The sequence below is a fragment of the Alnus glutinosa genome, chromosome 4, assembly GCF_958979055.1.
Source record: "Alnus glutinosa chromosome 4, dhAlnGlut1.1, whole genome shotgun sequence".
Taxonomy (NCBI): Eukaryota; Viridiplantae; Streptophyta; class Magnoliopsida; order Fagales; family Betulaceae; genus Alnus; species Alnus glutinosa.
This window is the reverse complement of record NC_084889.1, coordinates 626,448-650,847: the sequence shown is the minus strand read 5'-3', so window position 1 is coordinate 650,847 and position 24,400 is coordinate 626,448. Positions and strand designations below refer to the sequence as shown.

The following is a 24,400-nucleotide window of genomic DNA, read 5'->3' as shown; positions in this document are numbered from 1 at the left end:
AAATGTTTATTGCAGTTACTTGGTCGAGAGGCTTATTGTATTGAGTTCATTTGTAACTTCTGCTTGAATGACATCACATTAATGGGATTTCTTGAGTCGAGCAGAGATGCATTTTAAATGGAGATATATCAGAAAGCAAATGCTATTGCTTATGGATGGAGTATTATTACAATGTCTTATGGCAGTATGGAGAAATCTGTTATATATATATATATATTATTTCTGAGCAAGCAGGGATGTCAACTCGTCTTTATCGAATGCTACTTTGACACGATGAAGGTTATCTCAATGAAGTATCTTTCTCCTTGGGTTTTATCTTATCAACATGGGTTTCTGTGGAGATTATTGAAAATGGCAAGGAGGAACTAATTATTGTGTTTCTCGCGTTGTTCCTTGTAATGGTAACCTTAGCCTCATTGCCTGGTTGTATTATATTTATATATCTTACTGATCAACAAGAACCGATGGTCACAACACATGCTGTCCATGCATTGGAACATGTACTTTTGACCCCATATCCCACAGTGTTTTAACCTATAAATATCCAAAAACCTAAAGTCTCGGACACCCACATACGCATTAAATCTTGCTGCCAAAATGTGATCAGTTTGTTGTGTTGACCACACTTTGTGTTTCCAGCGGCAGGATTCTAATACCACTATGTATTTTGTGCATAAATGAATTACTATATTTCAAATCTGTCATTCCACTAGTGTATTATGGTTAAAATTCTCTTATTTTTCTTTGGTTTACCTCATTTTTTTTTTCCTAGTATAACAATGGGAAAGGGAAGAAAAAAGACAAACTAAAGGGGAGGATCTTTGATTTAGCTCCTCCGTTCACCTCTGTTTTCATGTTCTAAAAAAGAGCTTCATTCCAAGCTCCCTAAAAGATAATGAGGAAGCTTTCTTTGACAAATAAGTGTACAAATATTTGTCTTTGTCCAAGCCAACCGCTTCCTTTGTTCTCCATCCCATATCTATAGGCATTTTAAAAAGAGCAGTTTTCTTGCTTTCCTATCTGCTTGCTTCCATGTACGTATTCTCCCGTTGCATGGGAAAACTGGGTTGAAGAGAATTCCCAAGTCTTCCAAGTCCGTTGACTGTCTAGTGGGCAAAATGAGTATGTGCTACACGTATTTAGCCGCGGATACGAAAACTCGTTTCTCATCCGACATGTTAAAAGCCGATTCTCTCACCTGCATGTTTCTTCATCATATCAGCATGCTTTTGTCCTGCAAGATGAGAATTAAAGACCGTCTCACTATTACACACAACATTACACATTGCACATGTCCTTACTGCTTCGGCTGCCGCCCCACCTTGAAGAACCTTCCGTCTCTTTGTTTCCAAATCCTCTACAGGCTCTACAGGCTCTACTGCCTTCTTCCTACTATTTTGCAAATCAACGGCTTCGCCCTTATCACCGTCTCTTTGAAGAACCTCACCTGCATGTTTCTTCATCATATCAGCATGCTTTTGTCCAGCAAGATGAGAATTAAAGACCGCCTCACTATTACACACAACATTACACATTGCACATGTCCTTACTGCTTCGGCTGCCGCCCCACCTTGAAGAACCTTCCGTCTCTTTGTTTCCAAATCCTCTACAGGCTCTGTTGCCTTCTTCCTACTATTTTGCAAATCAACAGCTTCGCCCTTATCACCGATATCAGGCGGTTCTTGTGACCCAATTGCAGGATTATCTGATTCTGCAGAACTTTGGGCAGAGGCAGTAGCATTATTTAATTTCTCAAGGTTCTTCTTGTGTTTCTTTCCCAACTTATGTTTGTCCAGTACACTCTTGGCGTTGCAATTGATTTTGCAAACTTCACAATATGCAGATTGTATTGACACACTCTGCATAGATGTTAGGAAATTAACTTCAAAACAATACAAAATATACTAGTGCATGATAGAATGTATTTTTTTTTTCTTTAAAAAAAAAAAAAAAAACTTCTATTTCAAACCATTTACATTTTCTTCATGCACCTTTTCCTAAATGTGTAGGGAAACAACAAAGAAATAAATTTTATAAGAAAAATAGAAATTATGAAACAAAAGTCAAAAGATACAAAGCTTATAGAAAAAATAATTACAAAACATACAAACCTTACATAAAGCAACACCGAAGACCCGGTGCTCGGATAGTTCCTCTTGTATGCCCCGGGTATAAGCTAATAAGAGGAAACTCTTTCACGACCCAGTTTCGTTTATAGTCGATCAACCTTCGGTTAGCGAAGACGAAAAGATTGCCGTTCGACAAGAGATGCAGAAACGAAATAAGATTGTTCTCGTTGTCGTAACGGTCCGTCGTCTCCCTCAGGAACCTCATGTAGTAACTCTTCGACGACCTGTCTTTTGGGAAGAACTCGTATGTGTAAGCTTGGTGACCTCCAAGGATTATCACGCACCCGTCGGGGAGTACCTGGTTGGAAGCGTACCACCAGCGGTCCTTGAGGCCTTTGGGTAGCTCTTTCTCGCATGCCATGTCGTCGCAGGGGGTAAACGTGCGGACCACGCGCTCCCCGACAGTGAACCCGCTGGTTTAGATTAGAGTCCCGTCGGGGTCAACGGAGCCAGAGGAGCACCACGTGTTGGTCTTGATTAGGAGGGGACGAAGGGTGTAAGCGGTTGGTGGAAGCGGTTGTAGTTGTAGAGATGCGAGAGAGCAAGCGAGAAAGAGATGAGAGAGAATTACGGGGGAAAAAAAGAAGAGAGAGAGAGAGAGAGAGAGAGAGAGAGAGAGAGAGAGAGAGAGAGAGAGAGAGAGAGAGAGAGAGAGAGAGAGTGAGGGCAAAATAGGGAGAAAAGATAATAAAACGGCACGTGAGGCCCACGTGATGCGTTGACCGTCCAAGTTAACGACTTTGACTGATGAAGGGAGGGTAAAGGTACAAAAATAGTAGTTGCCTGCTCTCTTTTGGTTGAGGTGTCAGTTCATGGGGGCATGTTGACAGAGGGTGGTAGTTCATGGGGGGAAAATGTAATTACCCCAAAATTTAGAGCTCATCATTTCCTACTGGGATAGACTATCTTGAAGGAGTCTAGATAAGAATCTCATAATCAACCAACTTTTATAGAATGGACGCTCCTCACATGCAAAATTTGTTAGTGGCATTGAGTTGATAGATAGATGGACCAAATTGTTTTTAAAACTTGGATATACATGGATAATGGGAACCTTTAGGAAGGAGAGCAACCGGGTCTTTGGTGGCTCCATGGAGGATATCGGGAAACATAGGATGTCAAATACAAAGTTCCTTCTCAAACATTCAAATTGTAACTTGGCATCTAAAAATTTTAACCACCGACTCAAGACATTCTACATTATCCCCTCATCTAAAGTTTGTTTCTCATCCCGTGGAAGCATATTTGTGTACTTTTCCATGGTCTGACAAATCCATAGAAAAAATACCTTCAACTAAAACCATCCCTCCATTCTTAGAACTTCTTTTCCAAATCTTCATATTGAGTACATTTTTCAATTATATTTATATAGTGTTCTACAGGGTTTGCTTCTTCCATAAACAAAAAGGATGAAGAATAAATGAATAATAAGAATAAAAGTAAAGAACAAAAGAAAGAAAGAAAGAAATGGAACTATAAAATATTGCCAACTCACCAGGACATTTTTCTCATTAGACACTGCTCCCAGGCCATGTTTATTGTTCTTTAAATATGTTTGAACAGGCTCCAACCTACCCTGTTTTACATGAAAATCTAAATAAAAGAAGATCAATGTTCCAAAGAAGATTAACAATGAGTTATACAATACCTCCAACGTGTCCAAACCAAGCAAGTAAGGTTCAACAAAAACACAATAACAATATATAAGACCTTTCCTCATGACCTAATCTTCAGTGTTCTAACACCTTTTAACACCAATAGCAAACAAATTGATTATAAGCCACTCCCACTAGTGTATCAAGTATTTCTTGACTGGCATTGGGAAACTATATGCGAAACTTTTGCCTTTTCTTTTCTTGGTAAGTTGCACATGTGTTCATTAGGTCTTAAACCCAGAACCTCACTGTTCACCCCATTTTTGAGGGAGTAGAAAATGCCATATAAGCTGCAACTCATTGGTAAAACTATACATAGAACTTGGTTAGAGTTGGTTCATTTTAGCCCTTTGGATGCCTTCCAACCTCAATTGATTCCAAACTTTCAAAGCCTAAACAAACAAAGCTTATAAGAAGGTCGGAGCAACTTTAATCCTGCCGGCTTGATCCAGCTCTCGGGATAAACAATTATATCTTTTCTTTTTAAGAAAAATTCATACAATTGAAAGAAGGGACAACCCATGAGTACTGTATGGGCCAGCCCACGGAACTGAATAATATTTGATGAATATTATATCAAATTTAGTGACATGGGAATGAGAAGCTTGCAGAAAATAAAGCTTAAAGACCATAACTAATTTTTTTTTTTTTGATAAGTAAGAGAAATATCATTAAAAAACGCAAAGCGCAATCACGTACACATAAAGTATACAAGAGGAGCAGCTAAGAAGTGGAAGAAAACAATACAAAGAAATCATTAAAGCTAACCATAACTATTCAAAACAAAACGGTCCAACTATGATGTGAGCCTAGTTGGAACATATGAAATCCTAATCTAATCAATGTTAGAATTATTTTGATGATTCCTAGTATCGAAAATCCTCTGCTTTACTTTATTTAGTTTTGGTGACAAAGCTATATTGTGAAATGAGATTTTTTGGTCTTGGGCCACAATAGTGGTTTATGGGTCATCCGTTATTGGGGTTTGATTTGTGAGTCAAGGTAGTTCTTTACATTGGATTTACCAGTCAAGACATATTGCTGCTACCGAAGAGATAGTGATTCCATATTTTACTAGAGAACCCGATGAACTCAACACTAGTGATAAAAGAAATTAATGTATCGGCAGAAAATTGGGAGTTGGAAGAGTATGTAGCGTATTATTTTGAGCTTTCTAGTGCCTCCCTTCAGTGGAATATTAACTTCCTCGGAGCGGCTCATGATTGGGAAATGGATCTCTTTACCTCTCTCTACACTTTATTGTATTCCATTAGAGTGAGATGGGGTATGGAGGACAGACTTTGTTGAATACCTTCTAGGAGATGGTTGTTTGATGTTAGATCTTATTATAATGTTCTTGTTCCACATGACAACACTCATTTCCCTTGGAAGAGTATTTGCCGGAATAAGGCTCCCTTGAGAGTTGCTTTCTTTGCTTGGTCGTCTGCCTTAGGAAAGATTTTCACCATGGACAATCTAAGGAAACGACATATCAGCCCCGATACTGAAATTTCAACCTTTCACCCTATCCGCTAATGAATTTCATTCTAAATGTAGCGGATCGCTTTGATTTGGCTGATACATTTTTTATGAATCTTATTCATCTTATCAAAAAAAAAAAAAGAAACGACATATCATTGTGGTTGAGTAGTGTTGCATGTGTAAGAAGAGTGGAAAGCAATGTAGAGCTAACTTGAGTTATGCCTAAAAGGGCGGTAGGCCTCTTTCCCTGTTGTAGAGTGCCAGGGGGTATGTCCCAACTTGACATAATTTGAAAGATGATTCCACGTTGCCTTATATGGTGTATATGAAGGGAAAAAAACGATTGTAGCTTTGAGGACCATGAGATGACTTTAGTGGAATTATAGGCTTTATTCTTTAAGACTCTCTTTCTTTGGGCCGCTGCCTCATAGTATAGTTTTTTGAATTTTCATGTATTCTTATATCTCCTCTGCTTCTAGCTATGCTTCTCTCTTGTATATTCCTTGTGTACTTGGGTTGCGTCTTTGAGCATTTTAATTAATTTTGCGATTACTTATCAAAAAAAAAAGAAAATTGAGAGGACACTAAAAAGAGGTTCCAACTCTTGATAGAATAACTTGATGTCCAAAGATACAAACTAGCTTCTAAGCAATAAACACTCAATCAGCAACTACCCTATTACACTCTCAAGAACAGCCCTTTGAGACCCTTAAACAGACTAAAGAACAGCTCTGGAGTTCAGAATCCTACTCTCAAGGCATGCAGAGAACAACACAGACATCAACCCAACCTTTTATCAAGAAAGACAAAAAAGATTTCCTGGGACTTTAATCTCCGACTCTTTGATTCATTTATTACTTAGACAGTAGACGTGTACTTATTAGTTATTTAATTCTTTTCTGCCTGACTCTTGACCTGCCAAGGGCGAATTTCTTAGTTTCAGAAACAATTGTAATGCTTGTCGGATCATCTATTCAATCCAAGTCCTCTAAGGTTAGCAGTTTTGCTTGCCTATTCTATATTGTTTAGGGAAGACTACAAAAGTTGTGAATCTTTTTGAGGATTATGTGAAGCAAACCTAATTCAAGGTACGATGCCAAGAATAATCTAGGTTTTTTTTTTTTTTTTTTTTTTTTTTTTTTTAAGTAAGAGTAATTTCATTAAAAAACAATGCAGAGCGCGATACTTAATCTAGGTATAAGTAAGAATAATCTAGGTATAAAGCCTAAGATCTATTTAGCTTTCTCTTTTTTCCCATTCATTTTCTGTGACTAATTGACCCTTTTCGAATCCGCAATCAGAAGTTTATTTCTCAGCCTCAAAACCCTAAATCTCTTGCATAAAACCCCAAACACAACCCACGTTTTGGTTAGACCAGATTACGCTAAAAAGACCTGTTAACAATATTCACTGCCCTTCAACAAGAACAAGATTCAGAAATTGACAATAAAAAAGAGAGGAAGAATAAACGAACCTGCTCGGAAGCCCCAAGACCGGTACCTTCTTTCCAACCGTGCTTCTTCAGTAGCTGCAAAAAGCCCAACAATATTCATTGCCCTAGAACAAGAACAATATTCTACATAATTCAAATTCAAATTGCACAGATATATACAGAAAGAGAAACTAATAATATGAGCCCTAAAAGGACAAAAAGGAAAACAAAGAGAAATGAGAGCAAGACGAACCTTAAAACCAATGTTGGATGAGTCTATGACAGAAGCATTATTTGAAGAAGAAGAATAAGACGAAGAAGAGGATGATTCCTCTCCCATGTCCATGGCTCTCTCCTTTGTTCTTTCTAGTCTTCAAGGGGTTGTTGGCTGGGGAAATTGTCAGTTATGTTATGAAGTTAATCGGCGACAGTCAAAGCTACCAACTATTTTTATTTTATTTTTATTTTTTATTGGTAATTGCACCTCCAGTTTTTGGTTCGTCGAAAATTACGAATTACTTACTAAATTCGTTTATAGTAGAATCCGTTAGTTTGTCACGTCATATAAATAGTAAGACAATATTTAAATATCATTTGTATTATAATTTAATAACGGACTCTGTTGATTTGGTAGACATAAAACGAGTTTATGGAATAATCTGTAATTATAACTTACCACAAAGATTCTCTATGAACTTTTTATACCACATAAAGTAATTCGTATTTTGTGCTAATTCTAATGACTAAAAATGCAATTATTTTTTTTATTTTTTATTGTAAAATGCACGTTAAAACATAATTTAAACAAAATCCCGTTATTCTCGTCTCCTTATGGATGTTTTGTTTCTTTTAAACGACAATAATAATCATATTACATATGCTAATATTAAAATACACTAAACAATTAGTGTGTGCACGCTAATTAAATCATGATTCTCGACCCTTAAAAATCTCTCTGCCTCTCCCTTGAGTGGATGAAACTCTATCGCAAAAAATTAAGCTTTCTCCCATATGATTATATGATTCAAGTTATTACATATGCATGGGTCACTCCTCCATTATAGTATGTGCGTGTATACATGGTACATGGTTGACAATTTTATTTTTAGCCTTTTTATGTTAATATTTTGTTTTTTTTTTATTGGATATTGTTATGATTATTTTTTTTAAAAAAAAGAGTTAGACTATTTTAATAAATAAGAGAGCCCATTTGATAATTATGGACTGTAAAACTCAATTTTTACAGTCTTCAATAAGATATTAACACATAATTTAAACACACACTAAATGTTAAAAATGAAAACACCAAATTCTACAAAAAAAAACCAATGAACAAAAGAACATTTTTTTTGAGTTTTATTCTTTGCAAAAACCTACCACCCTCATCGGATCTGCAAAAAAAAATCCAAAATAGATAAAACCGTCTGTGTTTCTACGCCTTCTCTTTTTCTTAGCCGGATCTACGACAACAAAACCCCATCAAAATTGAACTCAAAAAAACCAAGACCTTTATAAGTTAAACTCATAAACAACAAACCTATCTATAAAAAAATAAAAAAATAAACAACAAACCCAATATCGACAACTATAGAAGCATCAGCACTATCCAAAAACTAAACCATAATTCCCATAAAACAAAAGCTAAAAAAAGGACCCAAAAATGAAGCATTTTTTATGACCCAAACAACATAAACCCATGAAAATAAAACTTAGAACGACAAACCCCAACGAATTATACAACAAAAAACTCCAAGATCAACAGCATTAGAAGTAGAAACAGTAACTGAAAAAAAGAGAAGGAGAAGGATCTTATTCGGTGGCTTCCTCTTGTTCAGCAGTAGCCTTCGGATGATTTAAGTGGCAACGTTCAGCAGAGGGCGGAGGAGGAGGTAGGTGTAGGTGGCTCCATGTTTCTGTTGAGTGGGGTTTAAGGTGTTGAATGGGCAAGATAAACTAGTACTCCATTTTGTTTCGGCGTAAAATGATTTTCTGAAAAATGATTTCGACATTTTACAGTGTTTGGTAAGGGCGAAAATAATGGTCAACGAAAATCGTTTTCAGTTTGACCATAAAAGCTTATTTAATTTTCGGAAAAACGATTTACGATTTTTAAAACCGTAAATCGTTTTCCGAAATTAAACTCTTCGTTCTTACACGTTTGATATCCGATTGTCATAATTTAGCAATTGTCCATTGTTGGAATCCAACCGGCGCCGGAGTCCGACAACATCCGGTCGCTGGTATCCCGCGGGCGCCGAAATCTGGATGCCGGCCACTAGATCCCGCCCCAGCTGGCCGGATTTTGCTAAAATGGCTGGAATCCCGGCGGGATCTTGATGGATCCGGCCACTGATCAGGCCAGATCCGGCTGGATATGACCGGATCCAGAAGATTCCGGCCATATCTGGCCAAAACGGTTGGGATCCGGCCAAATTTGGAAGTTTCCGGCCGGAATCCGGTCATTTTGGCCGGATCCGGTCAAACTTTCGTGCCGGAATCCGACAACGGCGACCGGACGTTGCCGGATTCCGGCGGCATTTGCCTAACTCCGATTTTTGCATTTTATAAATTTTTCGTGCGAGCCAAACACCGAAAAATATTTTCAAGAAAATCATTTTCTCTGAAAATGATTTCGTCGAAATTATTTTACGACGAAAATCATTTTACGTCGAAACAAACGGAACATAGGTGAGTTTAATTTGTTTAAAAAGATTTTGTGTTTTCATGTTTATTGTATTTTGTAATTTTTTTGACTTACCTTCTTATAATTAGTTACCGTAAAATGAGAGATTTATAAAGCTACTCCCACTTCTACTTTTTTATTTATTTATTTATTTATTTTATATGGTTGTGACTATTTGTAAGTTACTAAGTTTGTATACAAAAGTGAGAAAATGTTTTATTCTACGAGAAATGAAAATGAACAGGTTTTAGTTGGTCATAGAAGAAAAATAATAAAAACAAATTAAATAGTATAAATAGTTCATATATTAAGAAATGAAAGAAAAATCATGACTTTAATATAATTTTTATTTATTGTATTTTTTTTTTTGTTAATTTAAAAATATTCGCATCAAAGCATTCCAAGAGAAAAACATAAAGATATTTTGACAACAATAAAGAATTCTTACAAAATGGCTATTTTTTTTCTTCTTGTAAAGTACAAAATGGCTATTGGAATGGTCCCATTATTGAAAATTCAATTTTTCAGACATCATCACATTACTCAAAATAAAGCAGCAGGAGATAATGCTAGAATCTGCAAAGCAATCACCATTTACAATTTATTTAGTCTCCTTTTCTTTTTCTTTTTTTTTTTTGTAATGAAAGGTCCGAGTATTAAACATAAAAATGGAAGATGAAAATGAGAAAATATTTATAAAATGAGAAAATATGTATATATATACATATATATTTAATAAGGATGAATTATTTATATTAAAGAAATAATTAATCCTTACTTATACTCGTCAGAACATTAAAAAAGATTAGTTTTAAAAATCTAATACAAAATCGAAATTATAAAACCTGTTTTATGGGACCAATGGCCACAAAAGTGTAATTTCAACGTTTGATATTTTATCGTTTCTGTTTGAAAAAAATGAAAATAACGAGGTCCCAAATATAGGCAGATGTGTTTGTTTGGGTTCCTCTGAATTTTCCTCAGTTTCTCTTGGGCCCTTCTCGCTGCCGCCCTCTCTCTCGCTTTGCTCTGCTGAAAGAGACCTTAACCACTCTAGAGAGAGAGAGAGAGAGAGAGAAAGAGAGACGACGAAGAAGAAGAACAAGGAAGGAGGAGAGGAGAGAACTGGAAATGGATTTGGACCAGTGGATCTCGAAGGTAAAGGAGGGTCAGCATCTCTTGGAAGACGAGCTTCAACTCCTCTGCGAATACGTGCGTATTTTCCCCCAAATCTAGGGTTTCATTTTCTAAATACAACGATCTCTCTTTCATGTATGTATTTATGCATATTTCGTCTGTATTTGGATGTGTTACTAGGGTTTATGTTCTCATCTATTTGCTTTTATTCTATTTTGAGCGTGCAGATTGAAATCCGATATTTTTTGTTACTGAGAAAAAACTTCCGGGGAAAAAGGGAAATGGACGTTTTGTTTATTTTTCTTTTTCTGATTTTCGCAATTCTTAGAAAGTAATCTTGCAAATCAAATTGTTATCCTTGTGTGAAGTATCCAACATCATTTTTCTGTGGAGTGGACTCGAAAACATTTTAAAAAATTAGCCAGAAATACTTGAGTCTTGTAGCAAAAATTTATCAATATCATTAAGGGGATATGTTTTTATGATAATTTACTTATAGAATCCCACATTTCTAAATGTGTTTTTTGAATTGTTGACATACCCAACATCCACCCTGCTAATGGGTAGCATGTGGCCACATCTTATGTTATAAATGTAAAAATATATCTCCTTAATCTTTTTTTTTGGATGAACTAAAGCCTTTATAAACCAAACTCATCTCAAACAATCTCTCCAGTAAAAAACTGGATACAAGCCCCTTTACAAGGGGAAAACCTGCCTAATTAGCAGGAAACAACACAAAAACAATCCAAATAAACCAGAAACAGATTTATCTAGACAAAACACTCTACAGCAATCAACATAAATTCCACTCCTGAATTAGACTGTGATTAGAAGCCAAATCCAAGATTCTGTAACTAGCCATGATCTTAGTCTTCGCTTCCCACCGAATGTGAGCTACCAATTGCTCATCAGTCCTAGGAACATTCCCATGAATCAAATCGTTTCTCTGCTTCCAGATGTGGTAGACAACAACCCCAAAACAGAGTCTGCATAAGATGGTCCAGAGACTTTTTCCTTTAAGAGCAGCAGAGCTCCACTCCACTACATCATTCCACTCAAAACTAAATGCTTTTGATTACTATATCTCCTTAATCTTTGTATTGATTACTTATTCCATATGAGAATTGCTAATTCCCGAAGAGAAGATAAGGAAATATGAAGTCATCAGAGATCTGGAGAACTCTATTCTGCAGGAGGAGATTAGTTGGAGACAGAAGTCTAGGGTTCTTTTGCTTAAAGAGGGGGATAAATGCACAATTTTTTTTTCATTGAATAGCTAACTCGAACAGAAGGTCCAATGCCATAGAGTCTCTCTCAGTCAATGGCTCTATCTCTTCCGTTCAGCAGGTTATTAGGGATCATGTTACTCATTTTTATGAGTCCCTTTTTACAGGACCTTACACTTGGAGGCCTAGGTTGGACAACCTTGATTTTGACTCATTGGATGCGGTTGAGGCCTTTTCCTTGGAACTTCCTTTTGAGGAAAAGGAAGTCTTAGAGGTGGTTAAAGGCATGAATCGTGATAAGGCACCAGGTCCTGATGGATTCACCTTAGCGTTCCTCCAAGATTGATGGGATTTGATTAAGTTAGACCTCATGGGAGTATTCCTGGACTTCTACACTCATAGCAAGTTTGTCAAAAGCATTAACGCCACCTTTCTTGCTCTAATACCGAAGAAGTTTGGGGCTGTGGATCTTAAAGATTTTGGGCCTATTGGTCTTGTGAGTGGGGTATACAAGATCATTGGAAAAGTTCTTGCTAATAGACTAAGAAAGGTTGTGGAAAAGATAATCTCAAAATCTCAAAATGCTTTTGTGAAAGGTAGGCAAATTCTTGATTCTGTTCTTATCGCTAATGAGAGTTTGGATAGTCGTATTAAATTAGGCGAACCAGGGTTGATTTGCAAGATGGATATTGAGAAGGCTTATGATCATGTCAACTGGAACTTCTTATTGTATTTGATGAAAAGATGTGGTTTCGGAGAGAGATGGTGTTCGTGGATAGTGCATTGTATTTTCTCGGCACGTTTCTCTGTTTTGGTGAATGGCACCCCTTCGGATTTTTTCAGCAGTTCTCAAGGACTTAGACAGGGTGATCCTCTATCGCCTCTCTTGTTTGTCATTGTGATGGAAGCCCTTAGCAAGATGTTCGTTGTTTCTATTCGCAGGGGCTTTCTATCAGGGTTCTGAGTGGGTTATTGTAGCAACAGGGTGTTTAATATATCTCACTTGTTGTTTGCAGATGATACTTTAGTCTTTTGCGGGGCTAATCCTGATCATCTCCGCTTTCTTCGAGTTTTATTTTTGTCTTTTGAAGCTGTTTCAGGTTTAAAGATTAATCTGGCCAAGTCAGTATTGGTTCCTATGGGTGATGTGGATAATATGGATGAATTGGCTGACATCATGGGTTGTGGTGTTTCCTTTCTACCTTTAAAGTATCTCGGTCTTCCGTTGGGGGCCCCTTTAAGGCTAAATCCATTTGGGATGATGTAGTTGGTAAGATTGAAAGACGCCTGGTTAGTTGGAAGCGGATGTATCTGTTTAAGGGCGGTAGAGTTACCCTCATAAAGAGTACTTTATCTAACCTACCCACGTACTTCCTTTCTTTGTTCCCTATTCCATTCAGTGTCGCCAGTCGTATAGAAAAGTTGCATCGTGATTTCTTGTGGGGAGGTCTAGGTGAAGAATTCAAATATTACCTGGTTAGCTGGTCCATAGTTTGCTCCCATATTTCAGAAGGTGGTTTGGGCATCAGGAATTTGAGGATCTTCAATCAGGCTTTTTGTTAGGGAAGTGGTTGTGGCGTTTTGCGCATGAGAGAGGCTCTGTGGAGATCAGTTGTGGATGCAAAGTATGGTTCTTCGTGGGCTGGTTGGTGTTCCTTACACCCCCATGGGTCTCATGGTGTGGGGCTATGGAAGAACATTAGGAAGGGGTGGAGTCTGTTTAGTAGCCATTCCGGATTTATTTTGGGTAATGGATCCAGGATCAAATTCTGGGATGATGTGTGGTGCGGAGAGATGCCCCTCAAGGAAGCTTTCCCAGGTTTGTATGACATTGCTTGCGACAAGAATTCGTCCGTGGCAGCTCATTTGATTCTGGAGAGCAGATCTTTTCAGTGGGATGTCAGATTTATTCAAGCGGCACACGATTGGGAGGTGGACGTCTTGACTTCTTTCTTTACCTTATTGTATTCCATCAGTCTAGATCGTGATGGGGAAGATAAGCTTTGGTGGTCTCCTTCTCGCAAAGTTAAGTTTGATGTTATATCTTTCTATAAGTCTCTTGCCTTTAAGGAGACAAGTTATTTCCCCTGGAAAAGTATTTGGCATACCAAGGTTCCCTTGAAAGTGGCATTTCAAGCTTGGGCGGCAGCGCTAGGGAAGATCCTTACAGTGGACAATCTCAGAAAGAGGTGGGTCATTGTGATTGATAGATGTTGTATGTGCAAAAAGAGTGGGGAGTCTGTGGATCATCTTTTTTTCCATTGTGATGCCGCTTGCGTTCTTTGGAATACCATCTTTAGCCGCTTCAGTCTTTCTTGGGTTATGCATCGTCAGGTGGTTGATCTTTTTGCTTGCTGGCGGACGTGTGGTCGCTCTTAGAGTGCGGTTGTGTGGAAGATGGTTCCTTGTTGCCTTATATGGTGCCTGTGGAGGGAACGCAACGATAGACAGTTTGAGGACAAAGAAAGAACCATTGAGGAGCTCATTTATTTTTTCTTTTATTCTTTGTACTCTTGGACGGCTGCGTTCCTTGCCCCTCTAGTGATTAGTTTTAATGATTTTCTTGTACTGTTTTCTTCTTCTTCTTCTTAGTTGCCGTTCTTGTATACAACCTGTGTACTTGATCGCTTCTTGCACTTTTAATGAAATTTCTCTTATCAAAAAAAAAAAAAGAAGAAAAGAATTGTTGATTCCTATGTTATTGAATCTTGGTTCAAACCCTTCGCTACTGGGTGAAAGATTTCCGGAGCAATTTTAGATAAATGGGTTTAAAAAGACAGATGAATTGGCTCCATGGTAACCATGATGGGCAGCAAAGAAGTCTGCCTATTAAGTGATGTATGTTTCCTTGTCTACTAAAGGTATAAGAATGCATTTTTCTAAGCAAGAGACCTGCTTCTCCTGTGATAGTTATGCTGATCGCTTGCACAATTTCTAGAATGGAGTTCATTTTGAATCATAAAATGTTTCAAATGACATGAGCCTTCGGTGATGGTGTAGAGCAGCATCATTATCAACTCTCAAGTCCCAATGTGTCACACATTGTTTTTGTATACTTTCTCAAAGCTGGGAAGCATTAGTCCAGAATTTATTGGTCATATCTATATTTATACTCTTCTGATTGTGTTAGTTGCGTTCATTTAGTATCTTAAAATGCCTAGTTGGGTGTTTCTTTTGTTTTTATGCTTGTCTTTGTAAAATTACACTATACAGGAAATTTATGAGCATGCAGTGTATATAATATACCAAAAACGTTTAGGTGTTATATATAAAATCTACTCATGCAGTGTGTCAGTGTGTGTGTGTGTGCATGCGTGATGCGTGCTTGTGCGTGTGTGCGCGCCTACAGAAACAGGTATACACATTGTTGTCATCACCTTTCATATGCATTGTTTATAGTTTAATGTATCAAGCAACACCTTCCAATTGTGTAGGTTTATTTGGTCATATGTTATCTAATGACATTGTAATTGTCAAGCCCATTTCTGAAAGATGTTCATAATCGGTATCATGCTTATCCATTGTATTGTAATATATCACAGGTGAAAGAGATCCTGATTGAGGAGTCCAATGTACAGCCAGTCAATAGTCCTGTCACTGTCTGTGGTGATATCCATGGTCAGTTTCATGATCTAATGAAACTTTTCCAGACAGGGGGTCATGTACCGGAGACAAATTACATATTTATGGTATGATTTTACACTATTTTTAGAAATTGTTCTCACATGTTATTGCACCATCTGATATCACTTGCTTGTATGCTGGGGTGCTAAATGTTTCAAAATTCTTTGCAGGGGGATTTTGTTGATCGGGGTTACAATAGTCTTGAAGTTTTCACCATCCTCTTGCTTCTTAAAGCTAGGTGTGTTCTTTTTAGGCACACATGAATTTGTCAGTGAATTTGTTTTTTTCCTCCTGCACACGGTGGTGTTATTTTTATGTCAAGCTATTCTTTAGTCCCATTATTTTCGCTTGCCTTGTTCTTCTTTACAGCATTTGATTACTTGCCACATTGTTGGGCCTCCCAGAGTTCAATACACACCTAGAAGATGTGGTGTGCAAGTTAATTTGGTTCTGGCAGGTAGTTTATTGGCTGAATGCTAAATTGAGGAGAAAAGGACTTGGAAGTTTTGCATATTTTTTTTCAAACAAAAAGTTAGGAAGAGTTGCCCAGAAAAAGTTAGGAGGTGAATAGTATTTAGCCACATGTGTCTTTTCTTCTTTCATGTGAAGAAATTAGGACCTTTAGGATATCTCAATCACTCATATTGAGGGTTACTCTGGACAGTGATTGAAGGTCAGTTGTTAAAATAAATGCCTAGCACCAGTGACTTATGTCTAAGGGATTAATGCACCTATCAAATTGTCGTGAAGAAAGATGGGTATTACTGATGCAGAAATAATAGGACACAATGGTTTTTTATTTAATTTTTTTTTTTTTTTTCATGCTTCTACTTTTTGGGTGCTTAGTTTTTGTATATCTTTAGTTGGTATTGTCTTGACATTCCGCCACATTGTAACATAGATGGGGCTTAAATATCTGTATAATATTTGAAATTATTATCCTTTGTTGGTGGAGGACATGGGACCATATGAGCATTTGCTTATGTAATAGTGACCTTTTCTTTTCTCGGTTGAAATCTAATGGTTGTGCAATTGCTCTTATTACATTTCTGTTTGTCTGTGCCCTCACTTGTTATTAGATATCTATGACTTCTCAAAAGAAGCTGATGTGGCCTTTATTCTGTTTGGTGCTTCTGTTTGCTCACAGATACCCAGCAAATATTACCCTTTTGCGTGGAAACCATGAAAGCAGGCAGCTAACCCAGGTGTGCTTTACACTCATACTTCATCTCTGTTGTGTCAGTGTGCTGCTGAAGTGAGTGAAGAGTCAATATTTAAGACCTCTTTGAAGTGATCTTCGTAGTTCCATTTTGATATGGCATTTGTGCATTAGGCAGATATATTCCTCTCCATTGGGAAAATAGGGGAAAGAAATAAGATCTGGTTTTTGGTAACAGTACTCATTAATATCTTAAAATATATTTTTATTGCTCTCTCAGTTTGAATTTAATTTTTATATGATGTTACAGTTTATGTCAAGTAAACTTTTTAATTTTGCCTTCACAATAAATGATTTGCCTTCATAATAAATGGTTGTGGCCAAGAGGCATTTATAAGGTTCAAAACTAAATGCTATATTTTCTCTTGTTCTGGTAGGAATTCAGATGGTTTATGTAGTAAATACACTGATGCATTCTTTTTTATTCGTTATACAGTTTATGTTTGATAATATTTTTTGGGGGAAATAATATGATTAAGATTTAACCCAAGGTACCTCCCCATCTCATTGATGTCTTACCATTGTTTCATGCGGCATTAATCAAATTGATACATGAGCGTTTAATCCAGTAATCAGTTTTCTTTTCCTTCCTTTTTCAGTTTTGGCATCAAGACTAGTTTGGTTTTCAGGGTTATTTTATTTTATTTTTTAATTTATAATCAATATAGTAATTTTTAATGGATAACTCTAGATTTGTTCCAAACCTTGTGCCTTGTTTTTTTTTTTTTTTTTGATAAGTAATAAATTTTATAAAAAGCGTAAGGCGCCCCTACGTACACAAGAAGTATACACATAAACAAACTAAACTGCCCACAAGAAGAGGATGTGGAGGTTCAAGCTGGGGCTCTTTGTAGAATTATGCTTAATATGTTGTTTTTTTGGGTGTCGGCGAATGGCATGGGTAGTATGTCGTACGCTGATTTTTTACTTTCTTGTTCGTTTCGGTCCTCTAATTAGGGGCTCCTTTGTATACTCCCTGTGTACTAGGGTTGCGCCCCTCTGCGCTCTTTAATGAATTCTTACTTATCAAAAAAAAAAGAAGAAACCCAAAAAGACCCGAATAAACCCTCAACCCTAAGACCCTCAAACCCGAATTAAACACAGGAACAAATAAAATAGCCCACATCAAACTGGCCACAAGAAGAAGCCCAAAAAGACCCAAATAAACCCTCAACCCTAGGACCCTCAACTTGTATTATTTCCATAGTGGTAATCAACAAAAAGAAACCCTGAAATACTTGTGATTAAGTGCTTCACCAACTAGAGATGGACATTTGGAAATGCAATTCTTGGATTCACCAAAGTGGTTAAAATTTTGTTTGATTTAATTTGTAGCCTAACATCTTAGGTATCAAATGTTTCCATGTAAAAATGGTCTTGAATTCCCATCTCAAGATCTTATGGTTGTAGGAAGGGCATCTTGCATTTGTCATAATAAGATATTTTGTCTAATATATATAAAGAAATTTTTGTCTGATATTTGTTGATGTGAGATTTCCAACTTCGCTAGGTATATGGTTTTTATGATGAGTGCCAAAGGAAGTACGGAAATGCTAATGCGTGGCGGTATTGTACAGATGTTTTTGACTATCTAACGCTCTCAGCGATTATTGATGGAACTGTAAATCAATTTCTCTCTCTCTCTCTCTCTCTCTCTCTCTCTCTCTCTATATATATATATATATATATATATATATATATATATATATATATATATATGTTTTTTTTTTTGTGTGTCAATGCACGTGCACTTTTGGAGTTTAAACATGTTTATTTTGTTATCCCAGGTGCTTTGTGTTCATGGTGGTCTTTCTCCTGACATTCGAACAGTTGATCAGGTATTTTTTTTGTCTCTTTTAGTAGTTGGTCATTAGAATTATATTAAAAAATATCAATATTTCTATGCCTTTTAGGCTTCTTTACTAGCAATGCCTGTGTGATGCATGGTTGAAGTTATGCTGGAGGATAATTTTTTATTTACTGAATTATTTTTGTGAACATTAATTGAAGCTATTGATTGTATTTGCTGAGTAAGTGTAATAAGAGTAGGATGTAATTTTTTTTTTCCTTTTGCATTTAAATAAACAACAAAACTTTTTGGTGTAAATAGGAGCTCTCATGTTTTCTTGTTATCAATTATATGATCAAGGTTTCGATGGATCTAGGAAAGATCCGTACTATGGACAATCTCCAGAAGCGGCACGTCATTGTGGTCAATAGGTGTTGATCGGGTAAAAGAAATGGGAGTATGTGGACGATCTTTTTGTCTATTGTGAGGTTGCTTGTGCTGTAGAATGTTTTCTTCAATCGGTCTTGGGTTATGCCTAGAGAAGTAGTCGACTCATGTGCTTGTAGGTGGACTGCCGGCAAGTCGGCAACACTCGGAGTGTTGCTATGGGGAAGATAGTACCTTCGTGCCTTTTGTGGTGACTTTGGAGGAAAATGAAAGATAGAAGTTTTGAGGATCGTGAGAGGACTTTGGAGTAGATTAAATGTTGGTTTGGCAACCCATTTTTTCAAAAAAAAATTCTATTAGTTTTTTTTTTTTAAAAAACAAATCATATTTTATCTTACAAAAGCAAACCTTGAAATTTGCGCACTAAATAATAATTGAATTCTGATTTCAAAAAATCGAACACCCATGCGTACCAGTCTCTATTTTTCAGCACCTTGCATTTTTGGACAGTTTTTTTTTTCCTCCTTTGGTGATTAATTATTATGATTATATAGCTCTTTTTGCTCCTACTAGTTGGGTGGTCTCTCTTGTATACTTCATGTGTACCTAGAGGCGCCTTACGCTTTTAATAATATTTCGATTACTTATAAAAAAAAAATTATATGATCAAGGGAAGACATACATGATTTTGGATGGCCTAACACAAAGGATTTTCTCCCCCCCCCCCCCCCCCGCGCTACAACATCTAGGTATGTTATGTAAAATTTCTTTCTTAGTAATCACAAGGATTTAAGCAGCCTTTGTCCTATACTACAATCATTGTGAATGAATAATTGCAGAGATGTGGTATGGACCCCTGAAAAAAAAAAAAAAAGTCCCATTGTACGTCTTATTCTCATATTATATAACTTGTACATATTTTCTTTTAGTTAACAATAAAATCAGATTCTAGTCATTGGCTCTAAAATCATACTAGATTTGTAGTCGGTGATGGATTTGTAGTTGGTGAGGTTCTATTCATACTAGATTTGTAGTTAGTGATGGCTCTAAATCATATTATGGCATGACGTGTGGTGCGGGGATCAAGCCCTCAAGACAACCTATCCAGATTTGTTTAGTTTGGACCAAAGTAAGAATTTTTTCCATGGCATAACTTTTGGAGTTCTCAAGCGACTCTCATTGGTGGAATGTTAACTTTCTCATAGTTTTTTTTTTTGTTTGATAAGTAAGAGAAATATCATTAAAAAGCGCAAAGCGCAATCAAGTACACAAGAAGTATACAAAAAAGGCATCTAAGAGGAAGAAGAAAACAAAACAAGGAAATCATTAAAACTAAACATTAAGGCATTGTTTGGTTCGCGGAATGACCATTCCATTAGGAAAATGAATAGTTATTCCTGGGAATAGAAGGTGGCGGAATGGAATGACTATTCCTATTCTTTTGTTTGGTAATAACTCACACATATTAATCGGGATTCAAAGAAAATTACTAAAAAAACCCTACATTATTATTATTTTAAAAAAATAAAACTAAAAAAACAAAAAAAAATGAAATAAATTGGTGGGTCGTTGAACCGGAGGCCACCCCCGAGGGACCCGCGACCACCCCCGAAACCCATCGGCCACCCCCGACGAGAACTGGGAGTGGCCTGTACCACCCCCCCGAATGCCTGGGGGGGTAGTGCGACCACCCCTGGCCCTCCATAGTGGCTGGCTGACCACCCATTGGGGTGGTCGGCCAACCACTTTGGGGTTTAGTTTTTCTCGTTTCTTATTTTATTTTTTATTTTTAAACAAAAGATTTGAAAGAAAATAAAAAATGATTTTTTTTTTTTTTGGAAATTGTATTCTTTACCCGAAGGAATAGCTATTCCTCTAAAAAAATGAGAGGAATAGGTATTCCAATAGGAATAGCTATTCCATGGAATAGACCCCTACCAAACAAAAGAATGGTTATTCCATAGGAATAGCCATTCCATTCCAGAGGTCTATTTCACAAACCAAACGGGGCCTAAAGGTGCGAGGAACGCAGCCGACCAAGAGTACAAAGAATGAAAGAAAAAGGAAATGAGTTCCTCAATGGTTCTTTCTTTGTCCTCGAACTGTCTATCATTGCGTTCCCTCCACAAGCCCCACAAAAGGCAACAAGGGACCATCTTCCACACGACCGCACTCCGAGAGCGACCTCCCGTCCACCAGCAAGCAAATAAATCTACCACCTGAAGAGGCATAACCCAAGACAGACTGAAGCGACTGAAGATGACGTTCCATAGAGCGCGTGCAACTTCGCAATGGAGAAGAAGATGGTCCACAGACTCCCCATTCATTTTGCACATGCAACATCTATCAATCACGATAACACGCTTTTTTCTGAGATTGTCCAAGGTGAGGATCTTCCCTTGCGCTGCCGTCTAAGCGAAGAAAGCCACTTTCAAGGGAACCTTGGTCCGCCATATACTTTTCCAGGGAAAATGAATAACCTCTTTGCAAGCAAGAACCTTGTAGAAAGATCTAACATCAACTTTCTCATAGTAGCTCACAGTTAGGAGGTAAACGTTTTTACATCGTTCTTCAATTTGTTGTGCTCCTTTAGATTGAGCCGGGTGATGAAGATAAGCTTTGGTGGTTATCCTCTAAGAACAGGTTGTTCGATGTTAGATCGTTGTACAATGCTCTTGCTCCCCATGATAGCACTCCTTTCCCTTGGAAGAGTATTTGGAGGAATAAGGCTCATTCGAGAATCTTGTTCTTTGCTTTGTTAGCTGCCTTAGGGAAGATTCTCATTATGGATAATCTAAGAAAATGACATGTCACAATGGTTGATTGGTGTTGTATGTGTAAGAAGAGTTGGGAGTTTGTGGATCACATTTTACTCCATTGTGAGATGGTTAGTGCTCTTTGGAATTCCATCTTCAGCCTTGTAGGGTTGGCTTGGGTCAAGTCTAGTCGTGTAGTAGACTTTTATGCTTGCTGGAAAGGGCAATTTCGTAGGCGTCAGAATACTACAATGTGGAAGATGGCTCCATCTTGTCTTATGCGGTGTCTTTGGAGGGAAATAAATGATTAGATGAGCTCAATATAGGTAATTAAGCACTTGAGGGAGAGAGAGAGCCCCCCCACTCCCCAAACACCAAATTCTCTCACCAAAATAGGTTACATTTTGTAGAGAAGTTAGGTGTGGTGCATAAAGGATACTAAAGTTCTCTTTATAACAGAATGATGGAAATAATATTTTTCATTCTTCTTCTCTTTTCTTTACTTTATTCTCTTGCCGAAAATGTGAACTTAAATGAGTGTTAGATTTGATATTGTTTTAATTTGGATGGTTTAAACCACAGTCAAGCATAAAGGCCTGCGTAAGAGAGAGGCAGGGTTTTCTATATTGCGTAATAAATATGATCACGCGATAATTCTGCATATGCTACTACTATACTTCTTCATAGATGATTTTTCTTTTTCCAAAAAGTTCCGTAAATTGTGTAATTTATATATTTGAACTGCTCAAAGACTAGTTATTCTATGGTTGTGTGTGTGTGTTCATCTCATGAAGTGTATATATATGGCATAAATGTTATATAACCCTGTTTGTCATGCAAGATTTCCTCCCTATTATGTTAGTGCTTTATTATAGGCATTGCTCTTTTTTTTTTTTTGATAAGTAATGCTCTTTTTTTTCTTTTTTCTTTCTGTTTGTTTTTTGGGTAGCAATTTCCTGACATGACATTTTCACATAGTGCCAAGGAACAAACTGTTATGGCTTTTTTGACATGAAGTTGTGTTCAGTATTATTGAAACTTCTTCATCTGCAGATAAGGGTGATAGAACGAAATTGTGAAATTCCACATGAGGGGCCATTTTGTGATCTCATGTGGAGTGATCCTGAAGATATTGAAACATGGGCAGTTAGTCCCCGTGGAGCAGGTTGGCTTTTTGGGTCCAGGGTCACGTCTGAGGTAATATGATCTGCTCTCAACTTTAATAGGATATTTGCCTGCTGAACTTATGAATACTCCCTTTTCTGTAGTTCAATCACATAAACAATCTGGATCTGGTTTGTCGAGCACACCAACTTGTACAGGAAGGCCTTAAGTACATGTTCCAAGATAAAGGCTTAGTAACTGTGAGACTCTGAACTTTTTATATTAGTTTTTCTGCTTAGTTATTTTATATTTGGATTACTTATAAAAAAAAAATAAATTATTTTTTAGTTGCGTGAGTAGATAGATTGTTTCTGGATCTCTGCAGGTGTGGTCTGCACCAAATTACTGTTATCGTTGTGGGAACGTAGCTTCTATATTGAGCTTCAATGAGAATATGGTGAGTTATTATGAACTTGCTTTTTTTTTCCTGTTATTATTTCTCTATCAAAGTGGAATGTTAAGGTTCAGACTTATACCTGACACATAGGTATTTATAATACCTCTGTTATCATTTTCTGTGTAATTCACGCACTTGCTTACTTTAAACAGGAGATTTCCTATATCATGACTCGTACTTTATTGTCTTGAACATGCATTGGTACTCATATTCTGTCATTTGAAACAGGAGAGAGAAGTGAAGTTTTTCACTGAAACAGAGGAGAACAACCAGATGAGAGGGCCCAGGACAGGAGTCCCCTATTTCTTGTGATCATGGGAAGTTATTTGCTTGTGTTACGTGTAAAATTATTGAAGAATTGTGAACTGATGTTGAGAGTGCCCTGAATACGTTGGTGTTTGGAGATGGGGAATTTACCATCTGGTCTAGGCTGCTTTTATTATTTTTGGGCTGTGTATTGGGTCGCTAACTGTTTACTCCATTATTCATTAGCTAGTGTCCTCATTCCAGGAAGTTTCTTATCAAGCCCGCTCTTGGACTCTTGTGCTGTGTATTAGTCTGCTATTTGTTGCTTGCGTAATTTTTAACTAGCGTCTTTTTATGCCAATGTATTTTAAGCACGCTTTTGGACCGCAGACAGCTTTTTGTGCATAACCTTTCTCATGGATGCAGTTTCCTATCTGGGTGGGAAATTATCAGGACAAAACATGCTCAAGTGGAAGGGGAAAACAAGTTTTTGAACATTTTGTCCACCTGTAATGGGTATTATCATCATATTTTACTGCGTGCTCTCTCTCTCTCTCTCTCATGGCAAATAGCAAGGATCCTGTTTTACTCTCCTCTTAAAAGAAGACAACATATGGCAAACCTGTTTTGACATTATAGAGTTTATAGATATTATTCATTTGAGAGCTGCTACAATTATCTTTTGTCCATCTATTTGGCAAATCCGCCATTAAATATGGGAGATGGAGAAAAGATGAGCAAAAGGTGAAATCCAAACATGTCTCTATTCATTTATTTGTTTTTTGTACTAGTCCTAGTTCAATAGTCTCTTTTTTCCAACAAAGTTAGTGTGAAGGATGAGGTCTTCGGCTCGAGTTGGGATTGGACGGATGCTTGATTTATGAAACCATGTATATATATATATATAATTCAGTTTTTAGAATTGAAGTTTGAGCTCATTCCAAGTCCTTTGGTTTTTTTTTTTTTGTTTATTTGTTTGGTTTTTTTTTTTTTAAAAAAAAGACAAGGGCTTATTTAAGGGTTGTTTGACGGTAACACGAATAAAATGAGATAAAAGTGCAGTATATAATA

The 24,400-nt window shown here is 37.0% G+C and overlaps 2 protein-coding genes across 4 annotated transcripts; one reads left to right on the top strand and one right to left on the bottom strand.

The window, feature by feature from the left end:
- Positions 1-802: 802 nt before the first annotated feature.
- LOC133867103 (uncharacterized) lies at positions 803-8,503 on the bottom strand. 3 transcript variants are annotated; one of them, XM_062303788.1, is made up of 6 exons: positions 8,483-8,503; positions 6,952-7,086; positions 6,741-6,794; positions 3,625-3,705; positions 1,302-1,859; positions 803-1,234 (listed from the first exon to the last, which is right to left on the bottom strand). In XM_062303788.1, exons 2-6 carry the CDS (start codon positions 7,042-7,044, stop codon positions 1,214-1,216), a joined length of 807 nt encoding a protein of 268 aa, XP_062159772.1. In that variant the 5' UTR covers positions 7,045-7,086; positions 8,483-8,503; the 3' UTR covers positions 803-1,213. The 3 variants fall into 3 exon arrangements, with proteins under 3 accessions (XP_062159772.1, XP_062159771.1, XP_062159770.1); XM_062303787.1 differs by having other exon boundaries at positions 803-1,198; XM_062303786.1 differs by lacking the exon at positions 8,483-8,503 and having other exon boundaries at positions 803-1,859; positions 6,952-7,092.
- A 1,814-nt stretch (positions 8,504-10,317) lies between these two features.
- On the top strand, positions 10,318-23,718 carry LOC133866998 (phytochrome-associated serine/threonine-protein phosphatase). Its single transcript, XM_062303670.1, has 10 exons — positions 10,318-10,593; positions 15,290-15,436; positions 15,542-15,609; positions 16,519-16,576; positions 18,101-18,211; positions 18,378-18,428; positions 22,576-22,719; positions 22,791-22,886; positions 23,012-23,083; positions 23,312-23,718. The coding sequence occupies exons 1-10, from the start codon at positions 10,513-10,515 to the stop codon at positions 23,393-23,395; spliced, it is 912 nt and encodes a 303-aa protein (XP_062159654.1). The 5' UTR covers positions 10,318-10,512; the 3' UTR covers positions 23,396-23,718.
- The last annotated feature ends 682 nt before the right edge of the window (positions 23,719-24,400 follow it).